Genomic DNA, 27,904 nt, shown 5'->3' with positions numbered 1-27,904 from the left:
AAAGTGCCTTCATTTTTAAGAGTGCAGGACTGTTTTTGCCTCTTAAATTAGGTGAGCTTTATTAGAATTTAAGTCATCCAGCTGCACAAAGTAGGTTGTGATCTGACAGCACTGAAGACTTATGTCTGTCCTATCACTCTCCTTTTTTTAAACATGCATTCAAGTTTTTAAAAAGGGGTAATCTTAAAAGACAAATATACCAATAAAAGTATAGCAGATGCATGCTGTGACAAAATAGAAAATACTAGCGAGGTCATTGATGCAGAATAGTTTTGTGTAGGTAAAGACCAACTAACGTTAAAAAAAATAAAAAAATAAATAGAGCTCCTTCAAACTCTTTAAAAACACCCAGTTGTAAATCAAAAGCAATGCATAAAACATACAGCAATAAACATGATAAACAGCACCCAAACAAAAGGGACCAATACCCAACAATTAAACTGAAAACATCCTGAGCCTTAAAAAAAAAAAAATCCTTATATAAATCAAAGATCAGGGTAGAGCGTAATGCTGCCATTTTTGACAAGCTTGTGAAGTCGGCAGTGTTTGCGCTAGGATTAACATGGAATTTTTCAACATATTGTACATGTCCTGGTGTATTAGTCACAAATTCGACAAATCTGTACTTATCCAACAAAGGCATAGAGGAAAGCTAAAAGTCTTAATATGGTGAGTAGGGAAAGTTTAGCACTCAACTACGTAGGTTTTATATGGCAGGCCAAAGTAGAGACCAAGGTATTGAGTATCAGTGAAGCAGAGTAACACATTGTGCTTGAATGGGTGGATTAAAACATCACAACGTTCACCAGGTTTTCACAAGCACTGGCACGATAATAACTATGATTAATTACTGGACTATCTGCTCATCAATCAGCCTTTATGTATATGATTCAGACTATGAGTAAACAACTAAAAGAAAGCATTCAATCATAAGTTTGTTTAAACCCAATCTTTAATACAAGAAATTTAAAATGCTAAAAAAGCACAAATGTTAGTGACGTCCTGATAACTCTAATAGATTAATACACATACACAGACCTTTAAATTAATACAATAACATTTATTAAACAGAATGTGTCCATACATTTTATCACTAACAAAATTGAGGAAAATGAATCTTACACAATGAACTGACTGACCTACACTTCCCTAAACGTAGTCTGAAGATTTTTCTTTAGTTTAAATAGAAACATATAGAGAGAGAAAAAAAAAAAACAAAACATGAAACCAGTTTATTCAACAATTATGCATTTAAAAATTAAACTGACATTTTTGAATTTTAATTAACTCATCCAAGAAATTCTACAAGCTTTTGTAGTTCTGGACAGCTCTTGACAAGATCAGGTATAGAGGACAATGTCTGGAGAAAAAAAAAGTACATGAGTACATTTGTTAATACATTTCCAATGCATACAATATTATAAATGTAGTTTTCTGTAAATGTAGTTTTTTTTTTTAAAGTGTCCCCTCACCTTTCTCACTGTTTCAATCATATCATCAAGCATATGTAGTTCTCTCTCCAGTTTACTCTGGTTCATGGCATGGACCCTTTGCTACAAAACCACATTCATTTATTACAGAATAAAAATGACATCAAAAGAACACATTGACATTAAACATACTTGCCTATTTTTTTCTGATCAACTCTTTTCTGATCAAATGCTCAAAAAAGCATTTATTTGATCAGCATTACTGAGAAAATGCATACATTTATGCATTTTCATTTACATACATTTAATATTTCTAATATTGCTATAGGAAAAACTAATTTAATGTAATATAGCAATAATAATAATAATAATAATAATAATAATAAAGCAGGTAAGACTTACATGTCGTTTTGCCCTCTCCAAGACCTTAGCACGATTTTCCTCAGCTTCCATTAAATTTGCCTTAAGCTTCTCAACCTAAGAACAGAATGTGTATGTGTGGTGTTTTTGGTGATTTTTTTCTTTTCTTTCGCTCTTTTTTTAATTTCCAAAATCCTGATTCCGAGACACGTCTAAATGGGAACTGCTTAAAACTAATGAATTTACTATTTTTTCTGTTTTTTATTTCATAGTGACATTAAATGAAACCTATTTTTGCATGCGAGCCAGACTAGGTTTTGGACAGCTGGAGGGGTATAGACGGTTTCAACGGCAACAACATAAACAAATGTTACTGGCCCATACTTAACTTCCTTTAGACTTCCGCAAAGAATCAGAGAGTCCCTCTAGAGTAGATTATCTCTGATAACAAGCAAAATAAGTAGATTACATTAGCTAGCAAGGTAAGACTATGTCTAGCCAGTATTATTTTGGGTTACCAGAAGAAGAAAAGAACCGTTACTTGGCCGAACTTAAATGCGACAAAGTTACAAACCCACACCGGAAGTTAACTTCAGGCCAGGCGCATAACCAGAGGCAACGCATTCACGTCCGATGAAACCGTCTATGAAGTGAAACTTATATTTAGTATTGATTAATGTTTTATGCTAGTCACAGAGGAAAAAACTGGATGAACTACCATACCTCTCTGAGCAGTTTGATTCTTTCATCTAATGCATTGGTGCTGGCTGCTGATTGGACACCTGTTCGATTGAGCTCCTCCCTCAAGACCTGAGCCTCCACCTGTGCCTGCTGTTCCAGCCGACGCAAATCAGCAACTTCTCGACGCAACTCCTGTTTCACACACAACCAGAGCAAAGGCTAGTTACTATACAACAATCTAACAACAGCACTGACGACCACAGGATTTTATCTATCAATGATCCATCAATCTAAAAAGTATATAGTCAGCGGATACATACACTATTCTCTGCTCTGTATTTGTGTGCCGCTTCCAGATTTTCCTCCATCTCATTGCAGAGCTTTCTCAGGTTTCTTTCATCCTAAAGAGCACAGACAGACATATGACTTATGTACTGGTAATCACACATTCAAACCTTTTATGCTTCATAATCTTGAGAGCTGAATTAAAAAATTTTGCTCCTGGAAATCTGACCTAGGAAATTCAATGAAATTTGTTTTGAAATCAGCGAGATGAATGTTTACCTGAGCTTTCTGCTGCAGGACCAAAGCATCCTTCTCCACCTGTGCCTGCAATCGGTCCACATTCTGCCTCAGCTCTGAGACCTCCAGTGTGCATCTCTGAGACTCTTCCTGCAGCGCCTCCTGCAGGCCATATCTGAAACAGCAGGCAATCCCTCATAGATGACTATGTAAATACTGTGACTTTTTCAGTAATGCTGCTCTGCTATACATATAAAAACATAGTTGAGTGACAACTGACTTAAATTAATAATGATTCATTTAAAACCTAAATATGGTGTCCAACAATGAATGTGAGAAAGGCTGAAGCATTTCAATTTTAAATCACAACAGCAACATTTAATTGCTCACTTGCTGTTGGTTCGAGATATTTTTCAAAATGGAAATGCAAAAATCGTTAGTACATAATAAAATGCAAGTAGCTATGTCCTAGCGAAAAAACCCTCTCAACCACATCCTACAGCATAAGCACTGTCAAATGTGTGTTTTGTTTTTGTTTTTTTGTCATAGAAACAGATTTTTTATTACTTGACAGTTAAGAACAAATATTGAGTTATGTTTTAAGGGGACATTTCATAGACATCATGATTTTTGTACTGTACAAATTGTATATTCTTCTATCCCATAACCCGAAGCCTACCCATCACAGAAAAATGTCTAAATTTTTACATTTTCAAAAAACAATCACTTAGTATGATACACACACACACACACACACACACACACACACACACACACACACACACACACACACACACACAAAAAGAGATTCAGTACTTTGATGTTTAAGTATCTGTTCAGGTATGATTTATAGATTTGATGTTTAACTCAAATATAAAACGCAGAGTCTGTTTGTGGTCAACTCACATGGTCTGCTTCAAAGTCTGCTGTTCTGTGTCTTTCTGGACTCTCAGTTGGTCTATGGTTAGCTGAAGATCTGAGATGGTCTCACCAAAATCAGACAACAGCTCCAACACGTGGCTCCGTCTCTCCTCTGAGAACACATGAGAATAGACATAATTATCAATGTATGTATTTTCTAGCCCCTAACCCTAAACCTACCCAAAACTTTCTACATTTTAATAAAAAAAAAAATAAAAAAATAAAAATAAAAAAAGTAGTTAGCTGTAAGTGCTACCTGATCAGTGCAAATGAACACTTGTTTAGATGAAGGCTGTTAAAATGGCTGAAAAACTAAACTACAGTTCAAGGAAAAAAAGCTTTTGGCTTGTTTTCTGAGGCCACAAGAGGGCGTAATGAGCAAAATTATTAATACACCGCATTGTATTGATAATTGTTTATTCAAAACAATGAAATAACATGACTGTAAAAAAGTGCATAACTTTTGAACTCAAGTTTATGAATTAAATATAATTTTGGTAAACTGCATAAACAATTATGAACATAACAGCATCATGTATTTTTAAGCATAGTTTAATACAAAGAGCCAAAGCGCTGATCACACAGAGTACTTTTTTTGCATTTTAAGGAGGGGTGGGGGGGCACAAAGTGTTGAGACGTTGAGAAGTTGCACTTCTTTTAACTTTACATGGCTTTCTAAACATGCGGCTCTATTGTGTGAGACGCGAGTGCAACTGTCCATGATGTCAGTCTAGCGCATGTTTACATAGAAAACAATGGAAAAGCAGCACAGAAAATGTGTTGTGTGTGTGTGTGTGTGTGTGAGCGGCTTGGTTACGGTTTTGACATAACCAAGATCTTCTATGTATTGAGCTTTATTTCTGCAAAATATTTTATTTCTTTATTGTTTTGTTTCTAGCACCACATCTAGTGGGTTCAATTGGATAAGGCTAACAAAAACATTATAACAACAATGACATCTTTGCATTTCAAATCAAATTTTTGAAAATTTGAATGCACTGTTGTTGCATTCAAATGTGGATTTTTATTTTAAATTCAACAAATATTCAAAATTCAAATTTTAATTTGATAGCCCTAGTTTAGATCTAACCTGAGTACTGATATATGGCTGTTATAATCCAGTAAAGAACATACCTTTCACTTCAGTGTGAGTAGTTGGGGGTATTCGGGTAAAAGCACTGGTTTCACTGCCAATGCCAACTAGTTGCACTTCCCTCTCCTCTGCAAAACATTAGACAACAAAAGAGGGCTGCACAATTATGACAAATAAATCTCAGATCTATTTTCCATTGATGTAAAAGTGACTAATATATAATGAACAAATTAGAATAGAATTGACATCAATATAGTTTTGTGTGGGTCTCTATGCCATATTCCTAAATGTACACATCCATAGGCCTACAGAATACTTCTAAGGCCTTTTGATTCACCAATACATTCACACACACACACACACACACACACACACACAGAGTGTGATTATTTACAAGTTTTGTATTCAGAAACCTATTACACACAATAGAAGATTGCCCTCAATGCATCATTAGAACTGATTCTTGATAAGGCAAAACAAGCACCAAACATTAATGCACCTGAAACCTCAGGAGACTCTGTCTCAGGTTCCTGCATCTTCATCATGGCCACCATAACAGAATCCACAAAAGAGCTGGAGGGATGTCGATGAGACTGCAATGCCTTATCAGAGCACTCTGACTCCTGAGCAAGACAGCAAAACAACGTTATTTATTCAGAAAAAAAAAAATAATAATATTGTAATGTTGTGTAAGCACATTTTATGTGAGCACATTATATGACTATAATATTAATGGAATTTATTATGGATTTTGGATATATTCTGAATTTGTAATAAAGAATACCCATTAGGTCATTTCAGACCAATAAACTTCCATATTAAGTGCAAACTTGCAAACCAGTGTTGTTAATGTTAATAACATATATATATTACACACACACACCTTTAATTGAAAATGAAATAAAAAATAAATTTAAAACTTAAAAAAAAAAAAAAACATGCCATTACATGTTAATGTTGAATGACAACTAGAAATGTTGCCATGACAACTAATTAGAATAAAATAAGTTGAATTAAAATTAATTAGATAAATTAGTAAGGTAAATAGAAATATTAAAAAAAATATTAATAATAAAAATGACAAATGCACATAACAAAATTTATAAAAAAAAAAAAAAAAAAAAAAAAAGTGTAGTAATAGTATATAAATAATACTAAAATAACCTTGCTGCAAACTTTTTTCTTTTACAGAATTGAGAATGGAATCAGACTTATTGTCTGTGGTAATTGTTAACATGGATGGAGCCAAGATTCTTTTTATTAACCTGGAATATTCCTTTAAAGGTGCAATATGTAAGCATTTTGCATTAAAAATATCCAAAAACCACTAGGCCAGTGTTATGTATTTTGTTCACTTGAGTACTTACAATATCCCAAATGTTTCCAACTATTTGTAAATCGTGAGAAAATTGCAATTTTAACCAAGGCTCCGGGATGTGTAAGGAGTTGCCTGTCAATTGCGTCATACCCGCGTTAACCCTCAGTCTGCCTCGGTTTCCAGTTTTATTTTGTAGAAACCATGGAAACACCAAAGACGCTTTAATATATTACATGTTTTAACAGACAAGGGAACAACTGTTTTGATATAATTATAGACAGAAAACTAATTATTGTTATATAGCTCAACACATTTAGTCTTATTGTTTAAATCTAATTTTCTTGATTTTTTGCGAGTACCATGCTTTACCATGCCTCAGAGAAAAACACTATTTTGTTAAGTAACTAACATAGCATAATCAGATGCAGCTTTATTTTTAGTAACAGTAATACAGAATTTTCTGCATCATACAATACGTTTTAAAATTAATTGCATGCCATTTATCAACACAAGCCATCCAGCATTTAATATGATATTCTAATATCGATCTAGCTTACTGCAGTGTGCAACAGTGTCTCACAGCAGCCACCGAGCGAACGCACAGAGTAACGTTATAACATTTTCAACACACATAAATGTATCTTATATGATAAACAGAGCTGCGTTACCTCATACTCATGACTGGAAAAGCGGAAGCGGCGCCAGCGACTGGCATAATAAAAGTTCCGCTGCTTGCAGCGTGTGTTGCAATCGCTCCAGCGGCCTCGTTCAGCTCCCACAACACTCGGTCCTGCTCTGCTTCATACTACAGTAATGTTAATAATCGCATCCATGAAAATTATTTCTTCCCGAGTCCTATCCCAATTTATTTCCACCGGCTGTGAGGTGAAGACCACATGTCCTAAGATTCTACGCTCAAACTTGGCGTCATCAAGCTACACCTTTTGTTTTGAATAGGCCTCTAGCGGACAGAAAGTTCTACATATTGCACCTTTAAAAGTCTAATCTTGAGTAATTCAAAGCATGTATATTATGACAAGTGGAGTTTGAAGCATAGGGACCTTGGAGGTTAGGGATTCCTTTAAGATACTCGTGAGACAGGAAACTCTGTGGTTTAGGAGCAGGACATCATTAGACGCCTGAGCCATCTGTTCTCCTTGTTCCAGCAACATACTGCGAGCTTTGTCTCGTGTGCTGTCCAGCTCTTCCTGAAGAGATTCTTTCTCAAGCCTTAGTGGAGGACAGACAGCATCAGAAAAAAGACATTTATTCTAACATATTTGTTCTAAAAAGTGACAGTAGGTACAGAAGAATATGCCGTACCGCAGTTGTTGAAGTGCTAGTCTGAGGTCTTCACACTCCAGGTTTCTCTCTCTGAGGCCCTGTAAGTGACACCGCAGCAACCTCTCACTTTCCTCCATCTGTTCCCGTGCCAGTTCATGTTCTGCCTGCAGGAACTGATAGAACGAAACAAATATCCAATATTGTGAGAGGAACTGGCATGGCAAAAGTATTGTGAACATGTACTAACAATGTTTTATGGTGAAAGGTCAAATAACTCCTCACTTCACTCATTTCTTTTGCACTGGAGAGTTCAGTCTGCAGCTGAGCCAGTTGACCGAGCTGACGGCGATAAATCTCAGCTTCAGTGTGGAGTTCTTTAATCAGGGTTTCTCTCTGCGACAGAGCATCCTCATATTCCTCTAGCTGTTTCCTGGATGTTTCTAGCGCTTCTTCAAGACTGCCAAAAGCATTTGTTTATTTAAAAAGTCCATTGTTGTACATTTATTTACAACAATAAGCAAAAGAAGAGGAATTAAATTGTGAAGCTATACCAGTTTGCTCTCTCAGTAGCTTGCTGTGCATCACACATTGACTGTTGCAACCTAAAGTAGAAAAATAAAATAATTTGTGTCAACACTTGACCCATTAATACTAACACTTGCTATTCTATATCTATTTAAAAAAAAAAAAAATCATCTTGCTACATGTACTGTGCTAAACTAACTGAGACTTATGACAGCATTTACATATTGTTGTCCTATTGTTGGTTTGATTGCTTCTATTGTTCTCCTAATTTGTAAGTCACTTTGGATAAAAGCGTCTGCTAAATAATTAAATGTAAATGTAGAAGTTCACACTATATTTACACAATCACGTTGCTCAAAACCTAATAATTTAGGTGTTTATATTTTCCGTTCTGAAAAATCATATCAACATACAAAATAGTTGTATATGTTTTAACCCATTTTTCAAGTGTGAAAGGATTAACAAGGTTTATTTTGCCAAAATGTATTATAAATATTTGACATATTAGGGATTTCACACTCAACAAAGTCAACCCTGGGTCATTCTAAAAAAGATGCTAACCCTGCTTCTGAATCAAAAGTGTTTCTTTACATTGGGTTAAAAGCAGAGTTTGAAAGTGCAGTGTGAAATGTCCATAATGTTTTTTTTTTGTTGTTTTTTTTTTTATCTGATGACCCACATAGTGGTGAGCAAAGAAAAACACTTTTTTTTCTTTTTAGAAAAAGCAGCAACAAGAAACTGCATCCATGATGAATACACCTGAACATGTAAAATTAGACGTTACATTAATATACATTTTGTAGCCTGTTTTGTGCAGGCATTCTCATGAATATATGATTAGTATTTTTGATCAGATCTCCATTTCTGTTCCTGGTTTGAAATGTACTAAACAATTATCTATCTTGTATACTGTACACTACAATTTTTTGATGTCTGATGATAACACTTAAAGCAAAGATTCCATACTCTAGATAAGTGGTTTTCACCAATTGTCCCCCCCATTGTCCACAACGATATTCAAAGTCCCCATGACTTTCACAGTTTTTTCGTGATTTACTGGATAGGGATTTAAAAAAAAAAAATGCTTACTCACATTTCTACACAGTACAGTATTTTAGAGCTGGCATAACTAGAAAAATGTATATTCATTACAAAAATGCATGGTAGTTATAAGATTTTATTCATTTATATGACTTAGATGACACTAGAATCATGAATTGATGATTCAGGATTAATTAAGAAATATCTTGATTTTTAGTTGTTTTGGATTATTTTAATGCATATTTTGGCTTATTTTAAATCAATTTAAGTTGTCTTGAGTCCTCCTACTTGGCCCCTGGCCCCCTGATTGAGAACCACTGCTCTAGATTCCAGTATAAACATAAAAATCACAGTTGTTATATGTAAAAAATCTGAATTACATCCATTCATTTAGGTGAGTTTCTCCACCAGTTTAAATTCCAAAAGGCAAATTCCAGAAGTGCATTTTCTTTTAACATACTTGCTGGTCTCAGAGGCGAGGGTCTGTTCTAGGAAGGCATAAGAGGCCAGTGTGGACGTAACAGTGGCTGAGAGCTCAGTGCTTCTCCTCTGCAGCTGAAAACGCTCCTCCTCTGCCTGATTCAGCTGCTCCCTCAGCACTGACATCTCTAAACAAACACACACAGCAGAATCAAGCAAAAGCTCGCCTTTGACTACATAGAGAATAAGCCAATTCAAAGTAAGTCACTGTCACACCTGAAGTCATGATGGTCTGTTGCATCTTTAAGTCTGAAATCTGTTGACTGGCATCTTGCAAGCTTGACCTCACATGCTCTAGTTCATTTTCCATCTGGGGATTTACAGAAACAGCATTTAAAAAAGAGAGACTGCATTTAAAATAAATGCTTACTGTTCTTAGGATGGAGGTTCTTGGGATCTTTGATGAAATAGTTCTATGAACGATGTAGATATATTCTATCATTTCCAACACAAAGCTTTGACCTACCAATTTATTGACCCTGCCTCTTACACAAGGTTTCTGACAGAGAATATCATAAGTTTGTTACTGCAGCGAGATGAAATTTAGAATCTTTCCACAATGACAGTTGGTTTTTTTTTTTCCTTTTCAAATTGTCTTTTGGCACTGTGCTGAAGCTGAAGTTGTTACTACGGTAACAAATGAACCAGATATTGACCAGACTGTCTGAACAAACTGATCTGATTTCATCATTTGAATGAAAGAAATGACAGTATGGACAGTCTGTCCTAAAGAAAAACTAATTGGATTGATCATGTTCTGCAGGGCTGTATGACATACATTTCATAATACATTGAAAAAAAAGATTTACTGTGGTTCACCCAAAAATGAAAATTCTGTCATTAATTACTCACCCTCATGTCGTTCCAAACCTGTAAGACCTTCGTTTATCTTCAGAACACAAATTAAGATATTTTTGATGAAATCCCAGAGCTCTCCGACTCTGACGCAAAAACGAAACTAAAATAACGACTTTATTCAACAATCTCTTCTCTTCCCTATCAGTCTACTACTCATTTGATGTAGTAAGCACAGTGCAGCGCTTCCATATTCTACGTCAGAATGCCGACTCATTACTGGCCGGCTCCTGCGTCAGCATCACACGCATGAGTCGTGCTGCTCTTGTGTACAGCTTTGGCCAATACTGAGCCAGCATTAGTACATAAACATGGAAGCGCTGCACTGTGCTTACCACGTCAACTGGGTAGGAGACTGACAGGGAAGAGAAGAGATTGTTGAATAAAGTCGTTATTTTTGTTTTGTTTTTGTGCACAAAAAGGATTCTCGTCGCTTCATAAAATTAAGGTTGAACCACTGTAGTCACATGGACTATTTTAATGATGTCTTTAATACCTTTCTAGGCCTTGACAGTGGAAATTAAATTGCTGTCTATTGAGGAGTCAGAGAGCTCTCAGATTTCATCAAAAATATCTTAATTTGTGTTCTGAAGATGAACGAAGGTGTTATGGGTTTGGAACGACATGAGGGTGAGTAATTAATGACAATATTTATTTTTGGTTGAACTAACCCTTATATATATGCATATTGTCAGAGACACGATTTTAAAGCATTGATCTGTAAAGTCTATGGAGATGCATAGAAAAGACTGGAAGCTCAATTGTCTTTTGGTATGTCTGCACAGCATGTTATATGAATTATGAGTCAGCAAACAGCAGTTAATGCCAGTGGGAAGCGAAGAATCTGCAACTAAAGGTGCAGTCACATCAGTGACATTTCTACAAATTTTTCTGTTTTCTACTGTCAATAGTGTAGCAATCTATGAATCACGACTCACAAATCAAGTCACGTTCAAACCAAGCAGATTTCTCATGGCCAACGTGGCGAATTCGTGTGACCACCTTGATCCAGTTGTGAAATCTGCATGGGGAGAACCTTTGCCTTCACACGAAATTCCAGATAGCGTGGATTCCTAAATAACTGGATTTCACCTGCTTGCCAAACAACGGTAAATGTGACTGCACCTTAACATGCAGTAGCTGGTCAAAATGATGGTCTTATTATAAAATCAAATATAACGTCATTGGATCGGTTCCTCACAAATTTCGGTCTGTTCTTCGCACAAAGCTATCATATAGATTGTTTCTTAGTGTTTTTTGGGTTCCTTTTTTAAGATTTAACAGACATGGAACTGGGGATGAATAAATACTGACAGAATTTTCATTTCATTTCAGTGGTAAATGTCTAACCAGGTTTCTTTCTTCCATGGCTCTGTCTCTCATTGCCAGATGCTGCTCGCTGTGCTCCACGGCGGTTGTAGTCCTCTGATGGAGCTGGTGAAGCACTGGGTTTATCCTATGAACCAGCTCTTGAGCCTTTCTCAGCTTCCCATGGAGGAAAGAAGGCAAATTTTGTTACTTTCTACTTAAAGTCTGAGTTAGCAACACTTTGCATGTGACTTTAATTTTCATGTGAAGTCTTACCTCTGCTAACAAGCTCATGTGATCTTCATGCTTCCTTCTCAAAAGGACACTCGCTGCATTGATGGATTCCATGTATGACTTGCTCAGTTCAACCTAGGTTTACACAATTTACATTCAGAATACAAGGAAATGACACACAAATTCAAGCATGCATTATGGAAAACATTCATGCCAAGACTGTCTGTAGTCACTATTAACTCTTTCACCACCAGTGATGAGATTTTTCGTCATTTATGACAACACTTCCCGCAAGTTTTTCAATGCCATCACTGTTATACGCTAGGGATCTTCTGAAATAGTACAGAATCTCCCATCCAGAACCAAAAACAAGCAAAGAAGCAGAAACAAGTGACAGAAAATTGCTTATGCACATGTAAGCTAACGTGGTCATTAAACCTTCAACAGCATATAAATCAAAACTGCCTCATATTTAGGGCTGCACAATTTATCGAATTTGTAATCGTGATTACAATTACGGATGCCACAATTATGTAATCATTCAAAGGCGCAATTACAAAAAAAAGGCCACTTACATTATTCTGTGTGCTTAAGATTTTTTTTTTTTCCCTCTACAGGTTATCTTAAGGTTTTTTTTCCCATTGTTTTAATTTTAGTTTTAGTATAACATTATAATAACATGCATTTTTTTTTTTTTTTTTTATTTAAATAAGAAACCAAACCAATGTCTATTTGACATTTGAGGCTTAATGCTATAGAAAAGCAATAAAAGTTTTTCAGGAAGAGTGTTTTCAGCTTGTTATTACACTTTAATGGCATTAAGCTATTCAAAACATTATTCAAAGTAAATTGTGATAATCGTAATTAATAATTGCAATTATAATTTCAAGGGAATAATTGACAAGTATGATTTTTGTTAATCATACAGCCCTACTCATGTTACAGAATGAAATGTCGAACCAATGAAACAATTGTTTAGAGTGTTGTTGAACTCGATCTACTCCATCTGATTTGCATCCAATCAGGATTAAGTATTTGACAAAAATGCAATTTTCTTAGCTTTTTGTTCAAAATGTTGTTTTTATGAAACTTACCCACATTCAAGTTGATAAAAAAAAAAGTTTTTTTTTTTTTTTTTTTTAAAGCAGAGGCTCTGTTCTTTCTTTTGATATAATGTATGTTCAGATATTCATACAACAAAATATTCTGGGGGCCATGAAAGTTTTGTGAAATTGATGCTGGCGCTGGCAAAAAAAAAAAAAAAAAAAAACTGGCAGGGAAAGAGTTAAGCTAAAGGGGATATTATATTTTCATATAAATTGAGGTAGAGATGCAAGCAATATGAGCAGACCAGTGGTGGGTAGGCCAGTTTGAGGGCTGACATCAGTTCCTGGTGAGACCCAACAGTGTGCTCTAGTTCTGCCACCTGAGCAGTATGGTAATCCCTCAACTGCTGTGTTACACTGAAGGCCTACACACAAAGACATATGAACAGGATAAGAGGACAGGCTAAGATCACAGCTTGTGTTCTTAAGCCTCAGCAAAACCAATAAAATGTCATCTCACCGCTTCTTTCTCCTTTAGAGACTCATCCATGCGATGTTTCATGTCTTTCATCTTCTGCTCCATTCTATGGAGCGCTTCCTTGTACCTCCCATAAAGAGACTTCATCTGACTGGCCTACATAATACAGACTTATTATTATGATTATGTTTCTTGGCAAAGATCTTCTATGAAGGTCTTTGACTTACCTGTCTAGATAAAGTTTCCTGATCAACACTAACAGTTTTTCCAATCTGTTTCATCTTAAAGATGGCATCCTCTGTGATTGACTTAAATGAATTCTGTAGAAGAATTATAACATTTTAAGCATTTTAAATTTTGAGATGAAAGTGTAACTTTGAAAACTTAAGATTATAAAATGTCTCACCATCCCAACTCGCATTGATTGAATGCCATTATGTAAAGTTTGAAGAACCTCATGATCATGCTCAAGACTCTGAATTCTCTCCAGGGCAGTCTCATACAAATCTCTGTAAGTCCCATTCTGGCAAATAAAGACAAGATAAAGACAAATTAAAACCAGACATATTCAGAGTGTTTTTTTTGTTTGTTTTTTGTTTTTTTTTTAACAGAAAGGTTTCTGTGGAGCTTTGATTATTCCTCTGGCTAAGTAATTAAGTAATCTCATTGGTCCAAAATCCCATCCACATAGTCAATTTGATAACCAATGTTCTAATAAGCAGCTTAGTACAGCACTAAACTTTCAGCGTGGTCAGAAAAAAAAACAACTGGTAATTAGGGCAATACGGCCAAAAATATTATCACAGCCTTTTTTCGATATCATTAGATAACGATATCTGTCACAATATTCATTTCATACAATTAATGGGGAAAGAAATGAATTCCACATGTTTGTTAGATCTCAAGAATAAGTGTAAACATGACTATTCTGTGTTTTATTTTAAACAAATGCATCATCAAAAATCATGTCTAATGAAACAAGTCCATAAAACATTAACAACTTAATCTTTTAAAATGTAACAGAGCTGCACGATTAATCGTTAAAAGATCGTAATCTTGATTCAAACATTCACGCGATCTTATTGATTCACTCCGTGCCCTTGGTTGTCGTGCACTTTTCCAACAAGACAATGATCCTAAACACACATCTAAGGCCACTGTTGGATTTCTGAAGAAGAACAGGATGAAAGTGATTCAGTGCCTCTTGATCGGAACCCATTTGAACAAACTATGGGGAATTCTGAAGAGACAAGTTGAGCATCACTCTCCATCCAGCATTCAGTCTCTAAAAGAGGTCATTCTTGAAGCTTGGAAAGAGATAGATGTTGCAAAATGTCGCCAACTTGTTCATTCCATGCCTAGAAGACTTGGTGCTGTCATTAAAAATCATGGAGGCCATACAAAGTACTAGATGTAGTAGTTTTTGTTGTGGGGTGTACTCATTTTCGCATCACCCTAATCTGAGTAAAATTGAAAAATCTGTAATCTAAGTTATATTATTAACCTTACTTTCATGTTATAAGTTAAACAGATGTTATGTTAAATTTAGTCTTGTCAACATTTTGGAAATTGTTTTTGTGTTCATTGAGATATTGTTTGAAATGTTACTTGTGGGGGTGTACTCATTTACGCTGAGTATTGTGAGAGTGTGTGTGTGTGTGTGATATATATATATATATATATATATATATATATATATATATATATACACACACACACACAGTTTTATCGCCCTGCTGGAAATGCTGGAAACTTGGCATCATACCTGGATACAACACATGTTAGGCTATGGGTTACCTGTTTGAGCTCAGTGTGGTCCGTCTGGATGAGTTTATCTCTGAGATCAGATGGAGAAGTGTCTTTGTTCGGATTATGAGCCCGTGCAGAAGTGAGCTGCTGGGAAAGAACCTCCACCATGATGAGTGTTGAAGTCAGTCTCTGCTCCAACTCTGATCTAGACAAATGCTCCAGATTTCCAGGAGTAAGGCTTCAAAGAAGAAGTCACACAGAGACAATTAGGATCATCAACAGAGAGTCAATAATTAATGCTTATTGGCTTATCTTTACTTACTTCCAAAGCAGAGAGTCTGTTGAAGTGCTGGCATCAGAAACATAAACTTCCTTTAAAAACTCCATGGCTCCTGAAGTATTAACGCTCCGCTCCATCCGCTGAACCGGGGTGCTCCCCACACATGCGCTACGCATCGCTATTGGAGAAGTGCCCACTAAAGCATTGTGGTAATTCACTGGTGCTGAAGCAGGAACAACCACCTTTCCTGATGCAACCATTAACAGTTCAGCCATCTGTCTGAGCTGTTCCTGTAGAGGCCCATTGCCCACAATTGGAGGTGCACTGAACAGCTTCTGATGGTCTGCAGAAGCCAATTTAGGTTCCACAGCCGTTTTCTTGGGTGGGTCTGGAGGAACAGGTGTGTAGCTCAAAGCATTGGCCAGGGATGTGGAGTTCAAGAGTGGAGGAGGCATGGGACTCTCCGGGAGCTCAGGCCACAGATGGCTCATTAAGTTATCGGCTGTGTGGTCATTCAAAACACTCCTGCGTAGGGTGGGTGTCTTTGGAGTGCAGGAACCTGTTAGAACAAGAGCACTAGGAAGATCTTGATGAACTGATGCAGCTTCACCAGATCTATCACACAACCGCATAACTTCAATCTCTGAGTGGATCTCCTCATCCTTGAAATCCAGTGTCTTATCTTTGAGAATGCTGACTGTATGGGCAACATTTTCAAAAGAAGCACCTTGAGGACAAAGGATTTCCTCAGAATGTGAAACTGCCATGTCCCTTTCTGGCAGAAACTGCTGATCAAGATGCTCCTCCACATTCTTTTCGGACATGATAGAAGAGTAAACCTTGGGCACCTTAAGTATGTCATCGTTATCATTTAATGGTACAGCATCTGTACTTTCCATTTTATTTTCACTATTCAGTGCTGACAAGTTTTGGCTTGACTCCTTGCTAGCAACCATCTTTGATGGTTCCATTTCACGGCATGTGACTGATTCATACATTTTCTCTATGTTTCCAGTAGTTGATGTTGTATTACCAATTGTATTTCCAGATTTTTCCAAAAGACTTGCTGAGGAAAGCTGTGACTTGGAAGAGACCTCATTTTCAGCGCTCGACATATTTAGGACCTGTGACTCTTCTTTAGTATGGCAGTACATATGGTCAACATGCTTGCTTCCAGGTGCCAAAGCAGCAAAGCTTTGACCGTCATTTTCACTGATGTCATTTAAACAAAGCAGACTTTGTTCTTCAGCAAGATTTTCTATGAGCACAGACATTTCTGACACCTTGGATAAATCAGCAATTTCTATTTCAACCCCAGAACAACACAAGCTTTTAAATGTGATCTCTTCTTTTCTGCATGACACGTCATGATATCCTTCAGCGAGCTCAGTGTGCTTGTGATTGTTTAGATTTTTAGTCTTGCATTGAGTACCTCCAATGTCTCCGAAAGTTGAAAGAGAAGCATCTTCAGCATTGACTGTACTGATGGTGCTACTATCTTCACATAAAGACAAATGGTTTTTCCAAATACAGTAAGAATGGCCCAAAGGTTGAGGGTTTACTGATACAGCCTCTGTGTCCACTTCAGAAACAGGAGTATTTTTACATTGTGAGTGATTTCCTGATGTTAGATCCTTTATGAGAATCGATTCATCAGAGATGGCGGAGCAATCTGAAACCTGAATCTCTCCACCTAAGCACATGAGGGATTTGAATGTGACATTTCCCAGCTCACAGGTGGAAACCTCTTCCCCCTGATACAGTATAGATGAAGCATCTGAACCAGTAGATCTACTCCTATAATAGTATGGATGATCAACATGCTCTTGACTGGTCTGATTATCCTCCGTGCCCTCGGCTTCAGCAGTTTCATTTGGGTCACTTTGAAGAGGGTCATTATCCTTCAGTGCCAGACGACTGATGAGAACAGACTCATCTGACTTTAAAGATTCATCCTCAACTACGACTTCTCCTTGAAGACACACAAAGGATTTTAATATAACATCTTGATGTTCATCAGTGGCACCAACATCATCATTATGGACCTCTGTTGTGATAGTTAAGCTTAGATTTTCATCAGGGACAACTTCATGCTGCTGGAAAACAAAATATCGTAATAATAGTAAAATTCCTTATTTTTATTCCTATGAACTAGACATCACAGAAGGTTGAAAGATAAAGCAAGTGAACTAAAAGCACTGAATGAATGACTTCATACCTTCATTTTAGAGTCCCTCTCATGCTTTGACACATGTTTAAGCATCAGAGTTGGAGAGTCCTGCAAATTCAGCAGTTCATTCTGTACATCTCTGAGCGGGACTCTCTCTGATTTGGGCTGAAATACAGAACATAAACTTAGTCATACTGATATTAGGAACAATACATTTCTTTTTTATAGATCTAATAAGCATGGGCATGGAGTACTCACGTTTGACAAGCCACTGACAGATGACATGTTTTTAGATTAATTTCTGCAATCACACAAGAGTTAAACAGATGTATTAATACAAGATGATTCAACAAGCAAACTTCTCAAAGAACACGAAAAAATAATAAACATTATGATTTTACATCATCATCGACAAGCAAACAGCATAAATCAGCAATTTTCAACATTCATGTTGATTTCATTTTGACAAGAGTCTGATAAATATGTAAATAGAGCCTATCATCCGTAAACAACAAAAGTAATAGCAAGTAAATATTTAAGGAACATCTATAAACGTTTTATAAACGATTTGCATAAATCTTGTTTAGATTCACTACTAGCGGAGATAACTACATTACATTTAAGTTAAATATACAATATTATACCCATTTCTCACATCTGCGTACAAATTGTTGAAATGAGGTTCCTTTTTCCACAGAAAGTACGTTAAGTAGTTTTACGGGTTCATATCTTCATAAATATACAAGATCATTAAGACACAAACTTCACTGCTTGCAGGATGCTTGCTCAAGAAATGTCAACCTTGGCTGTCTCAACGCATAGCCAGCAGACTGTCAAAGGTGCATATCAAATGCTGATTAAATACTGTTTAGGTAGGTAACTCGGTTAAGTTCCGAAACAGTCTTTATTTTACAGAATAATAAAGCAAATTGGACAAACGACATCGACTAACACAAAATATTATTAATGATTACACTCGTAATTAAGTATGTTCCTTCTTCAATTCTTACCTTTGCGTCTCATAAGCGCTCTATTAACGTTACTGTTTATTTTGATTCTGAGTCTGACTTGAGTACTAAAAAAAACAAGGTTATCGACTTAACCGCCACTACGACGTTCAAAATAAAACGCACAACCACCTCATTGGGTAAAACCACCGCGTAACATACGGAAACGCATTTCTTCTTTGGTTTATTGGCTATGCGCATGGCTAATGCACAGTGCCACCTACTGGACTGTTGTTAAATATTTTTTCCTTTTTTTCCTTACTGCATTCTTTCTTCAATTTTTTATTTTATTTTTTTTTTTACGAAAAACCATTAAGATCATAGAACATTATTTTTCAAAACCCAGATTGCGTTCTGTAGACTGCTATCACGTTTGTGATTATGGATTTTATTTAACCGTTTTACAGTACCCCAACCGCCCCCTGGAGGTTAACATCCGTGTGTCTCATAGGAAACATTTTTCATTTTTGTACATCAGTTAGACATTTTCTACAAAAAAAAAAAAAAGACTTGTTAAATTATGTGAAGTAAATAGTTTTTTTTTTTTTTTCAAGAATTCCAATCATTTTTTTCGATCTGAGAGCACACAGCGTAGCAGTTTTGAATTTATGCCCCACCATACTAGCACAACTGAAAAATCATATGAAATATTTCGTGAGAACCAAATTAGCATATTAGAGCTGCGAATTGAGTAATGATGCTAAAAATTCAGCTTTGCCATAACATGAATTAATTACATTTTAAAATATACTAAAAAAAAGAAAACAGTTATTTTAAATTGTAATATTGTCACAATATTACTGTTTTGCTGTATTTGTAATCAAATAAATGCAGTATAGGTAAAAGGTCATCTTTCAAAAACATTAAAAAAAAAGTCAGAAAGATAAATCCGGACCAAAAAAAATGCCATCGTGTCATTGACATAAACAAATTATTTTCCTCGCTTTCCAAATTTGACATTTATATCCAAGAAACACGTGAGATGCTTTAGCAGATATTTTTCTTGTCAGTGGAGGTCAGTATAAGGAAATTAAAACTTAGATAGATGGCGCGTGTTGATTGCACAGTAAACAGTAGGTGGCGGTATAATACACCAGTAGAGTTACATTCCTTGAAAGTAGTTGGTCGTCCAACATTTTCCGCCCAATGGCGAAACACGTGTTCGTATTGCAGTCAGTGAAGCAGTGAAACTGATGGAACAAACAAACGAGTTTGTCATCACATAAAATAATTTCTGAAGTGTATAAGGCTTTCAGTTATACAGTTACTATCGGTAAAATGTCGCTACCAGTGTGTAGTTGTGCCGAACAAGTCAGAAAACTGACACAGCAGGCATCAGTAATGAGAAGAGAGATAAAAAATCTCAGGTAGGTTCTCAAATCAGCATGATTATCGTATATGACATATGATCACTATGAAAAGTAACTTCCTCCATTAATGTAATGGTTTGTTGATCAAACAGACAGCAGATGGATGGATCCATACGAGCACATAGGAAGCAGATGTCATCTCTTCAGTCCATGCTGACAGACTGTATGAAACACGATGACAGATTACAACTAGTAAGCAAAAGTCCGTCTCAGAGCCCCAGTGGAATGAATCAATTATTAGAACAAGGTAAAAATGTATTTAATGTCACACATTGATTGACACTTTAACTTTTGATACAGCAGTCGACCTTGGGTAGACAGTATGTGTAAGTGTGATGTAAATGAAAACTGCTGTGTACCTTGTTGTCTGTTGCTGAACTTTGTCAGAATAGTCTTTGGATGAATAAACTTTGAATGGTTGTCAATGGAGAAAGAGTCCCTTTATGGGTCCAGATGTTGTCGTTGCCATGTTTACTAACCTATCTTGTTTTCATGTCATATGTTATGAAGTATGTCTAAACCAAATGTGTCTGTCTTTATCATCCCAGGGCGTATTCAGACGGTACCTATTGGATACATCAGCTCATGTTTTGCAGTAAAAACTGGCACTCCACGACAACCCACAGTATGCAGTTCTTCACAGGCCAGCTTAAAGATAGAACCATCAGTCTTCAATAACCCTGATCATTCTTTAGTTGGATTGGAACAATACTCCCATATCTGGTGTGTAGAAAATAGATTTGCAGTGGTATAACGGTTTCATGGTATACCAAGGTATTAAAAAATTTCTTACCTAGGATATTGACAAATAAAATGACAGACAGAAGTCAGTCACTTATAAACTAAGCAGCTTTCTGTTTGTCAATGTGGCAAATCCGCTTGACCAACTTCAACCCATTGCGAAATCTTTCATCCTCACACAAAATTCCTGTACACGTGTATTCCTATTGAAATGGCTGGATTTTGCTCACAAAAATGTAAAGAAAAACGGTAAATGTTACTTTTTATGTATGTAGCTGAAAAAATAATAATTGTGTAATACTGTATACCATGAAACTATGATATTTTCTGAGACAGTTGCCATTCCATGAAAATCTCATACCATTGCAAGCCTAGTAGCAAAAGCATAACGTTCACCACTGTCCTCAGAGCTTAGTTGGAGCGTTAAGACAATAGAAACAATAGTTTAACTGAGCTGCACTTTCTAAATAGCAGTGTGGTGTAAGAGATAATGGTGATCATGCAAAATCAAAAGCGAATGGGTTTAGCCATTATAAGAAGTATTTTTGATGGTTGCCTGCTAATGTTTCTAGACAAGCCTGACAAGTGGCCAGACCTAATTAATGACAATTGAAAGTTAAGTACACATTTGTGTGAACTCTTTTGTCTTTTCTTTCACATTCTCAGGATCATTTTCCTTTTCCATAAGAATGGGAAAATGAGCTATAAAGCCAAAGTAAAGCCGCCCCGTCTGAATGGCCAGAGGGTGGGGGTATACTCCACCCGTAGCCCCCACAGGCCCAATGCTTTGGGACTGACTTTGGCAAAGCTAGAAAGAATCACAGGTACCACAACTTTACTGGACTTTATGAACTCTAGGACAGCAGTTCTCAATCCAGCAAACTTCCAAGGGGGCATCAAAATGACTTGATTATTAAAAGTAAGACAAAATAAGCATTGAAGAGATACGAAACAACCAAATATCAATAATTTATTATATTATAATAAATATTTATTATTTCAAATTTACCTCTTAACAACTGTGTTTATTTATTTGAAGAGCCAGGGTTTCCAATGTCTAGATATATGAGCCAAGGCACTTTTTTAAAAGTGTAATTTAATAAATTCTGTAAAAACTCCATGAGCATTTTGGGAGAAATCTAGTTATGCTTAGCTATCAAAAGTAAAAAATTATTTTGAGTCAAAAGAATTTGAGTAAAAAAAAAGTTTTTTTTTGTTTTGTTTTTTTAATTCTTATCTTTAATCCTTATCCAGTAAATCATGAACAACAGGAAAATTCATGGGGCCTTTAAATAATGTTGTGGAGTTGAAAAGGTTGAGAACCACTGCTCTAATAAATGATTGTCAAGCATTGTTTGCAGTGTTATTTTAGTATCATTTATATACTATTATAGTATTTATTAATATTTTGAATTCAAATGTATTTGTTTTTGCCTTATTTCTTTGTAGATTTATCTTTATTTCACTTGTAGTAATTTTAGTACTTTTATTTTATATTTAAATTTTATTTCAGTTGGCAAGGTGACATTTCTAATTAAGTTTATCTTATGTTTATATTTTTATTTCAGCTTAATCTCAATTGATGAAAATTATGTTTAATAGTTTTCAGTTGAAAACAACTGTTAATCAGATCAGGTTGTTGTGTTGTTATTTATTATTATTATTATTATTATTATTATTAAATTAACATGGATAGAATCAATATATTGTGCAGAGATGTACTGCATTGTAAAAAAAAAAAATTCAGAGGAAACAGTTTCACAGTGAAAACAGATTTTTTATTTTTACTGTAGGCCATCAACTTTAATCACAAGCTGTAATGAAAACGGACAATGACTTTCATCTTAATGGGACAACTAGTGTAACATCAACTTTATCATAGTCCATATGATAGCCTGTTTACAATATGAAAATGTTTTCTTTACATTCATAAGATCATTTAACATGCTGTATATAGCATTTAGTATAGTAATCATTTATAATTTGATTTTCCAGGGAATACACTTCACTTGTCAGGGATTGATATTATTGCTGGAACACCTGTCCTGGACATCAAGCCATATATTCCAGACTATGATTCTCCTAAAACAAGGACAGATGACACCAACAGTGAATATAAACAAACATCGTTATTCACAGACACTATGGATCTAGATGAAGAACCGGACACCTTAGAGGCATCATCTGAACCTTCCTCAGAGCTCAGTGTTTGTCCAGCCACTGCTTCAGATTTCTCTTGCTCAGAAATGTCTGGATCCAGTGAAGTGACTCATGTACTTGCAGACGTTAAAAACTATCTGAAACAGCGACAGCTTTTCACAGAGAATACAGATGGAGACAAAAACACGGATGCTCCTGAAGGCAGTTCAGTGGGTACAAACCCTTTAAGTTCATCCAGTCTCAAATTTGGCCATGAGGACTACAGTACAATTGCTGCCTGGGTCAGGGCTCCTCCTGTCAGTAACCTAGATGTGCGATTTACTGCAAATGCTGAAAAAGAGCTCAAGGAGTTTGTTCCCTGTGACAGTACAGGTATTATTTGATTCTGATACCTGAGTGTTTTTCTAATGAAGGCAATTGTCATTTTTCTAATTGACTTCTGATTTAATAGACAGCACAAGACCAAAGTTCCAGTTCTTGAAAGGACCAGAAGAAGCAGTGGCAGCAATCCACGGCATTCTGTCAGCTGACCCCAGATCAGTATATCGTCGCACACGTTGTCAAGACCGCCTGTTCTTCTTTACCCTGGACACAGCTGACATCACCTGCTGGTTTGGAGATAATTTTGCTGAGGTTGTGAGAGTCAAACCTGTGCAGAGTTCAGAAATCACAAATGTTTGAGGTTTATGTCGGATTCCTACACTTTCAATAAAAATGAATTAAAGGATAGTTCTCCCAAAAGTGAAAATTCTGTCATCATTTACTCACCTATTTTGAGAAATGTCCATACAGTGTTTTTTGTCCATATGTGAAAGTCAGTGTTCACCAAAACTGTTTGGTTACAAACATTCTTCAAAATATGTTCCACATAAGAAATAATGTCATATATGTTGTAAAACATCTGAAGATATTGTTATGGTTCGAAGCATAGATTGTCTACTTTCTATAGGTTAACATACTGCACTCAGTAAAAATGGTTAGAAACTTTATTACAAGGATTTTATAGTTTAACAACATAATATAATTTGTATTTTAATCATATATATTTTTTGCATTTTAGAATGTTGAATATGTGTCCGGTGAAGTACTCTTTATAGTGTTGCAAATAAAATTGATTCTCATAAGAGGAAGATGATTTTAGAAAAAATTACTGTAGACAAAAACAAAATATAAAACCCATTTATTTTAAAATAAGTCAGTTGTACAAACAAACAGGATTATTTGTCATAGAGGTTAAAAGTAAAATACCTTTTTTTGCCAGTTATTTGCTATTTAAAAGTTCTAGTTATTTTACAATCACCAGGGGGCACAAAAGTACTATACTGTAACACAATTTCATATTTTTTATTTTATTAACAATGTTTTGGGTTGCTGTTTTGCAAAGAGTATACTGATGAGTGGACTATATACACAGAAACATGAACAATTTTAATAAATATACAATTTTTTTGTTTCAGGTTTTGAAATCCTTTGAGATAAAGTAAAAATACTAAATGAGTTACAATGCGTTTTTGCTGTAAAAAATAGATACTCAGATAAGTAAATTCTCAGGTAGGTTTAGGCTGTCTGATTGAGAAGGATCAGGTGGTGGAGAAAATGCAGCCGTTAAGACTTGACTTTGTTCAGGCACATCAGCACATGGCTGCTCATCATCACCTAAAAACCAACATACATTCATTTGCTTTGACAAATCAATAAATAAAATGCTTAATTTTACAAATGAATAACTGAATTAATGGAGACCACTACTGAAAAATGTAGGGCCATTTCTCTAAATACCTGTATCAATGACGAGGCTTTTTTGAGGCATGTCTTCCTCCTCATCTGGCCCCAGATCCTCAATCAGAAACCCCTCAAGAGGTTTTTCACTTACAGCTTCCACAGGCACCAGCTCTGGCTGTGGCTCGGCTGGTAGAACAGGCACTGTCTCTGCTGTCGTGGGTAATACAGGTACTGTGATAGGAAGTGTGACTGGAGAAGGATCTGTTTCCTGAGCCAGACCAAGATCTTCTGGAATAACTATGGGCTGTTCTTTTCTTGGTCGACCTTTCCTTCCTGGGGTACTGCTGGTCTTCTTTTTCGCTCTTTTAAGGCTTTGTGCCCTGCAGTCAACGTTAGGAGACATTATTTGAACGAAATTTCCAAATTTGTGGATCTGCATCACAGTATCACAATGAGTTGAATTGAAAAATAAATAATCAGTGTACAATAGCCTTTCCCAGTGCTTTTATTGGCCTCATTCAACACTATCTTTACCCATAAACCCACTGGTTGGTTGCCTTTTCCTCTGCTTCTGCTTTTCGTTTCTTCAACAGGTCTCTGTCTCTCAATCGCAGCCGAATTCCACCTACCAAACAAACAAATCACTCAGTCCTTTGCTGTTTTGCCTGCTGCAGGTTTTGCTGCAGGAGCACCAACCAAAAGTATTCAGAATTCAGGTCATGAATGTATAAAAGAGCCGCTCAATGCATGTTTCAAACTCTAAATGATGGTTTGACATAAATGATCAAAATCACACCAGTTATAATGGTTCCAGCTTGAGTTAACCAGAGCATTTCAAATATATTGTTGCAACACAAAAATAAACTATTAGTACTTAAATATCTTATAAACTGCAAGGGGGAAAGACTACTACTAAGAACTACTCAAACGTTTTTCTGTTCTTTATCTGAAGTAAATGTTTCATCTAAACCATTTTAGTTTTTGAAAACCTAATAGATAATCTTAATAACTTGATAATGAACAAATTCAGGTCATCAAACTGATCATAAAAGTGATTCATTTTGAAGTTTTGATTCAAAAGTCATACCTTCGTCAGAATCTTTTACTTCAGACAGCGGAATCTCTTTCTCCAACGTCTCTTCCATTTTGTTGTCCTGTCACATGAATATGAAGTATTGAAATGACAGGTCTGAAAAAAATTGCGCCCATTTACTTTTCCTGCCGCTAAGAGAATAATTATCTGGTTAAACATTACCGTAGTGCTGGGAGAGTTCTTGCAGTTGTGCTCTTATCTTATTTGCAAAGGTGGAGGACTTGGCACAATACTCACAGAAGAAAGTAAAAAAAAAAAAAAAAAAGGAGGTCATGATGCTGGCTGCCTGTGTATATGTGACTGTTTGCTTGTCGTCACGAGAGATGACCGCTATTCTTGACTTGGTCAAGGGTCATAGACAAACATCTAGCTGAATGATCAATAAAAAAAATATAAACTACTACATATAAGTTTAAATTGGTCTACAGTAGATTGAGCTAAACAAAGCATAGTACAGTAAAACAAATCTTTAAGATTTATTTGTGATTGTGAAGAGCTATAAGTAACTTTATATCACAGGAGTTGAGCAAGATTCTTCACTAAAGTGCTTCAGACACTGTATCCCATTTGCAGCTAACAATTTTTGGTTTCCAAAACGTTTTGGGAACGTTCACCAAATAGACATCCCAATGTTCTCTGTTGGCTGGTCAGAAAATGTTTCTGTACACATTCTATTAATGTTCTCCAAAAGCTCTCCTACACGTCAATAATCAGATTTATGTCTTCTATTCCTTTATTTATTGTTCAGTAAACGTGGATCTCATAAAACAGGGAAATTAAAATAATTGAATTATTTAAAAAATTATATAAAGGTAGCCTGTGGTCTATAAACGAATGAATCCACACACACTTAATCTAATTTTTGGTATTGTAGTTTAACGACACACCACATGATAAACTATTCCTTTTGAAAGAGAAAACAAACAAGCTAACATTAAAGGCGTTTCTCCATTCTGTATTTCCATGTTATTTGAATACTCAAAAAAGTAGTAAAAAGCCCTTTGGCCACTCATACATAACCATTTTATCTCTGCTGCTCACTTTCTGGGCGTGTTCACAATCAGGTCAAAACATATTGAGGTCTGCTGTCCCGCCATTTAGATACTGTGCGCATGACTTCTTCTTGAACAGCTTTGAGGTTAATGAATTAAAAATGATCATAGACATTCATCATTTATCTTATATTAAAATGATTTAACGTTTATTTATATATTCATTACACTTTTTGCAACAAATTACTTTCCCCTAGCACTTTGTTGCATGTCATTAAAATTAAATACTTTGTTTTCTTCTCTCCCACTGCTATAATGTGGTTACCTCCAACATAATAACAAAATAACAGCAAACAGTATTTTAATACGAAGACGCCTTCAGAACAGTTGATGCCTGTATGTGGGATATTGCATTATTCTTCATGAAGAAAAGCCTCCAGTTCTTTGTAGGATGAAATAAATGTTCAAAGATGTCCATGTCAGAGAGGCCATGGAAAGCGTTTGACTCCACTGTGCTGAAAATGGTCTTGTTTTGCATTTTATTTTGGGTTGTCACCCTGGAGCAGTGGAATAGCATAAGAGAAAAGTGTTTGCATCACATGCACCGTGTACAAAACAGCCTCTTATTTTTTGGCCATCATGTAACTGTACAGAGCAATCATTGGACTTAATGATACCAGTAAGATGGCTGACCCTACAATTACAAATCTCCCACCATGTACATGCATTGCTTTTTAAAACTGGGTCAGGGGTTCTCATAATTCAGTACTTTTATTTACCAACTATCCTGCAGCGGAACTGTCTGTAGTGCTGTAGATGAGCTCTGACCACTGTTCTTCTTTGTCAGTACAGTTTGTTCTTGTCTGGCAATGAAGTCATTATTTTCTAAACAGTTAGCACAGTTGTGAAAAATGCAGTTGCAGTAGACTCTGCAGTCCCTTTTGTCCTGGCTGCCTTGTGTTGCGTTTGCTTATATGCATACATAGCACTGGTTTTTATTTAAAGTAATATGACCATTTGCGTATGCTTTTGTATTTGTTATTT

The 27,904-nt window shown here is 35.8% G+C and overlaps 3 protein-coding genes across 6 annotated transcripts; 1 reads left to right on the top strand and 2 right to left on the bottom strand.

Annotated features, from left to right (window-relative positions):
- Nucleotides 1-1,039: 1,039 nt before the first annotated feature.
- On the bottom strand, nt 1,040-18,972 carry spag5 (sperm associated antigen 5). 2 transcript variants are annotated; one of them, XM_051898371.1, is made up of 26 exons: nt 18,786-18,972; nt 18,034-18,076; nt 17,824-17,940; nt 15,648-17,698; nt 15,374-15,563; nt 13,983-14,099; nt 13,804-13,896; nt 13,619-13,732; nt 13,404-13,523; nt 12,095-12,187; nt 11,861-11,995; nt 9,872-9,965; nt 9,636-9,783; nt 8,161-8,211; nt 7,892-8,066; nt 7,649-7,782; nt 7,387-7,555; nt 5,507-5,630; nt 5,049-5,135; nt 3,900-4,026; nt 3,036-3,168; nt 2,792-2,872; nt 2,514-2,663; nt 1,833-1,907; nt 1,473-1,553; nt 1,040-1,360 (listed from the first exon to the last, which is right to left on the bottom strand). In XM_051898371.1, exons 2-26 carry the CDS (start codon nt 18,058-18,060, stop codon nt 1,289-1,291), a joined length of 4,758 nt encoding a protein of 1,585 aa, XP_051754331.1. In that variant the 5' UTR covers nt 18,061-18,076; nt 18,786-18,972; the 3' UTR covers nt 1,040-1,288. The 2 variants fall into 2 exon arrangements, with proteins under 2 accessions (XP_051754331.1, XP_051754325.1); XM_051898365.1 differs by having other exon boundaries at nt 15,648-17,701; nt 18,786-18,971.
- Nucleotides 18,973-19,888: 916 nt separating this feature from the next.
- trmo (tRNA methyltransferase O) lies at nt 19,889-23,801 on the top strand. Of its 2 annotated transcripts, XM_051898537.1 has the most exons (6): nt 19,889-20,149; nt 20,245-20,399; nt 20,701-20,875; nt 21,560-21,717; nt 22,889-23,425; nt 23,505-23,801. In XM_051898537.1, exons 1-6 carry the CDS (start codon nt 20,061-20,063, stop codon nt 23,732-23,734), a joined length of 1,344 nt encoding a protein of 447 aa, XP_051754497.1. In that variant the 5' UTR covers nt 19,889-20,060; the 3' UTR covers nt 23,735-23,801. The 2 variants fall into 2 exon arrangements, with proteins under 2 accessions (XP_051754497.1, XP_051754507.1); XM_051898547.1 differs by lacking the exon at nt 19,889-20,149 and having other exon boundaries at nt 20,245-20,344.
- A 415-nt stretch (nt 23,802-24,216) lies between these two features.
- On the bottom strand, nt 24,217-26,194 carry hemgn (hemogen). Of its 2 annotated transcripts, none has more exons than XM_051898621.1 (5): nt 26,031-26,194; nt 25,863-25,929; nt 25,310-25,400; nt 24,833-25,155; nt 24,217-24,709 (listed from the first exon to the last, which is right to left on the bottom strand). In XM_051898621.1, the coding sequence occupies exons 2-5, from the start codon at nt 25,918-25,920 to the stop codon at nt 24,585-24,587; spliced, it is 597 nt and encodes a 198-aa protein (XP_051754581.1). In that variant the 5' UTR covers nt 25,921-25,929; nt 26,031-26,194; the 3' UTR covers nt 24,217-24,584. The 2 variants fall into 2 exon arrangements, with proteins under 2 accessions (XP_051754581.1, XP_051754589.1); XM_051898629.1 differs by having other exon boundaries at nt 25,322-25,400.
- Between the last annotated feature and the right edge of the window lie 1,710 nt (nt 26,195-27,904).

The sequence above is a fragment of the Ctenopharyngodon idella genome, chromosome 1 (genome assembly GCF_019924925.1).
Source record: "Ctenopharyngodon idella isolate HZGC_01 chromosome 1, HZGC01, whole genome shotgun sequence".
NCBI classification, from domain to species: Eukaryota; Metazoa; Chordata; class Actinopteri; order Cypriniformes; family Xenocyprididae; genus Ctenopharyngodon; species Ctenopharyngodon idella.
Note: the sequence above shows the minus strand (reverse complement) of the source record. Positions and strands in the feature narration are given on the sequence as shown.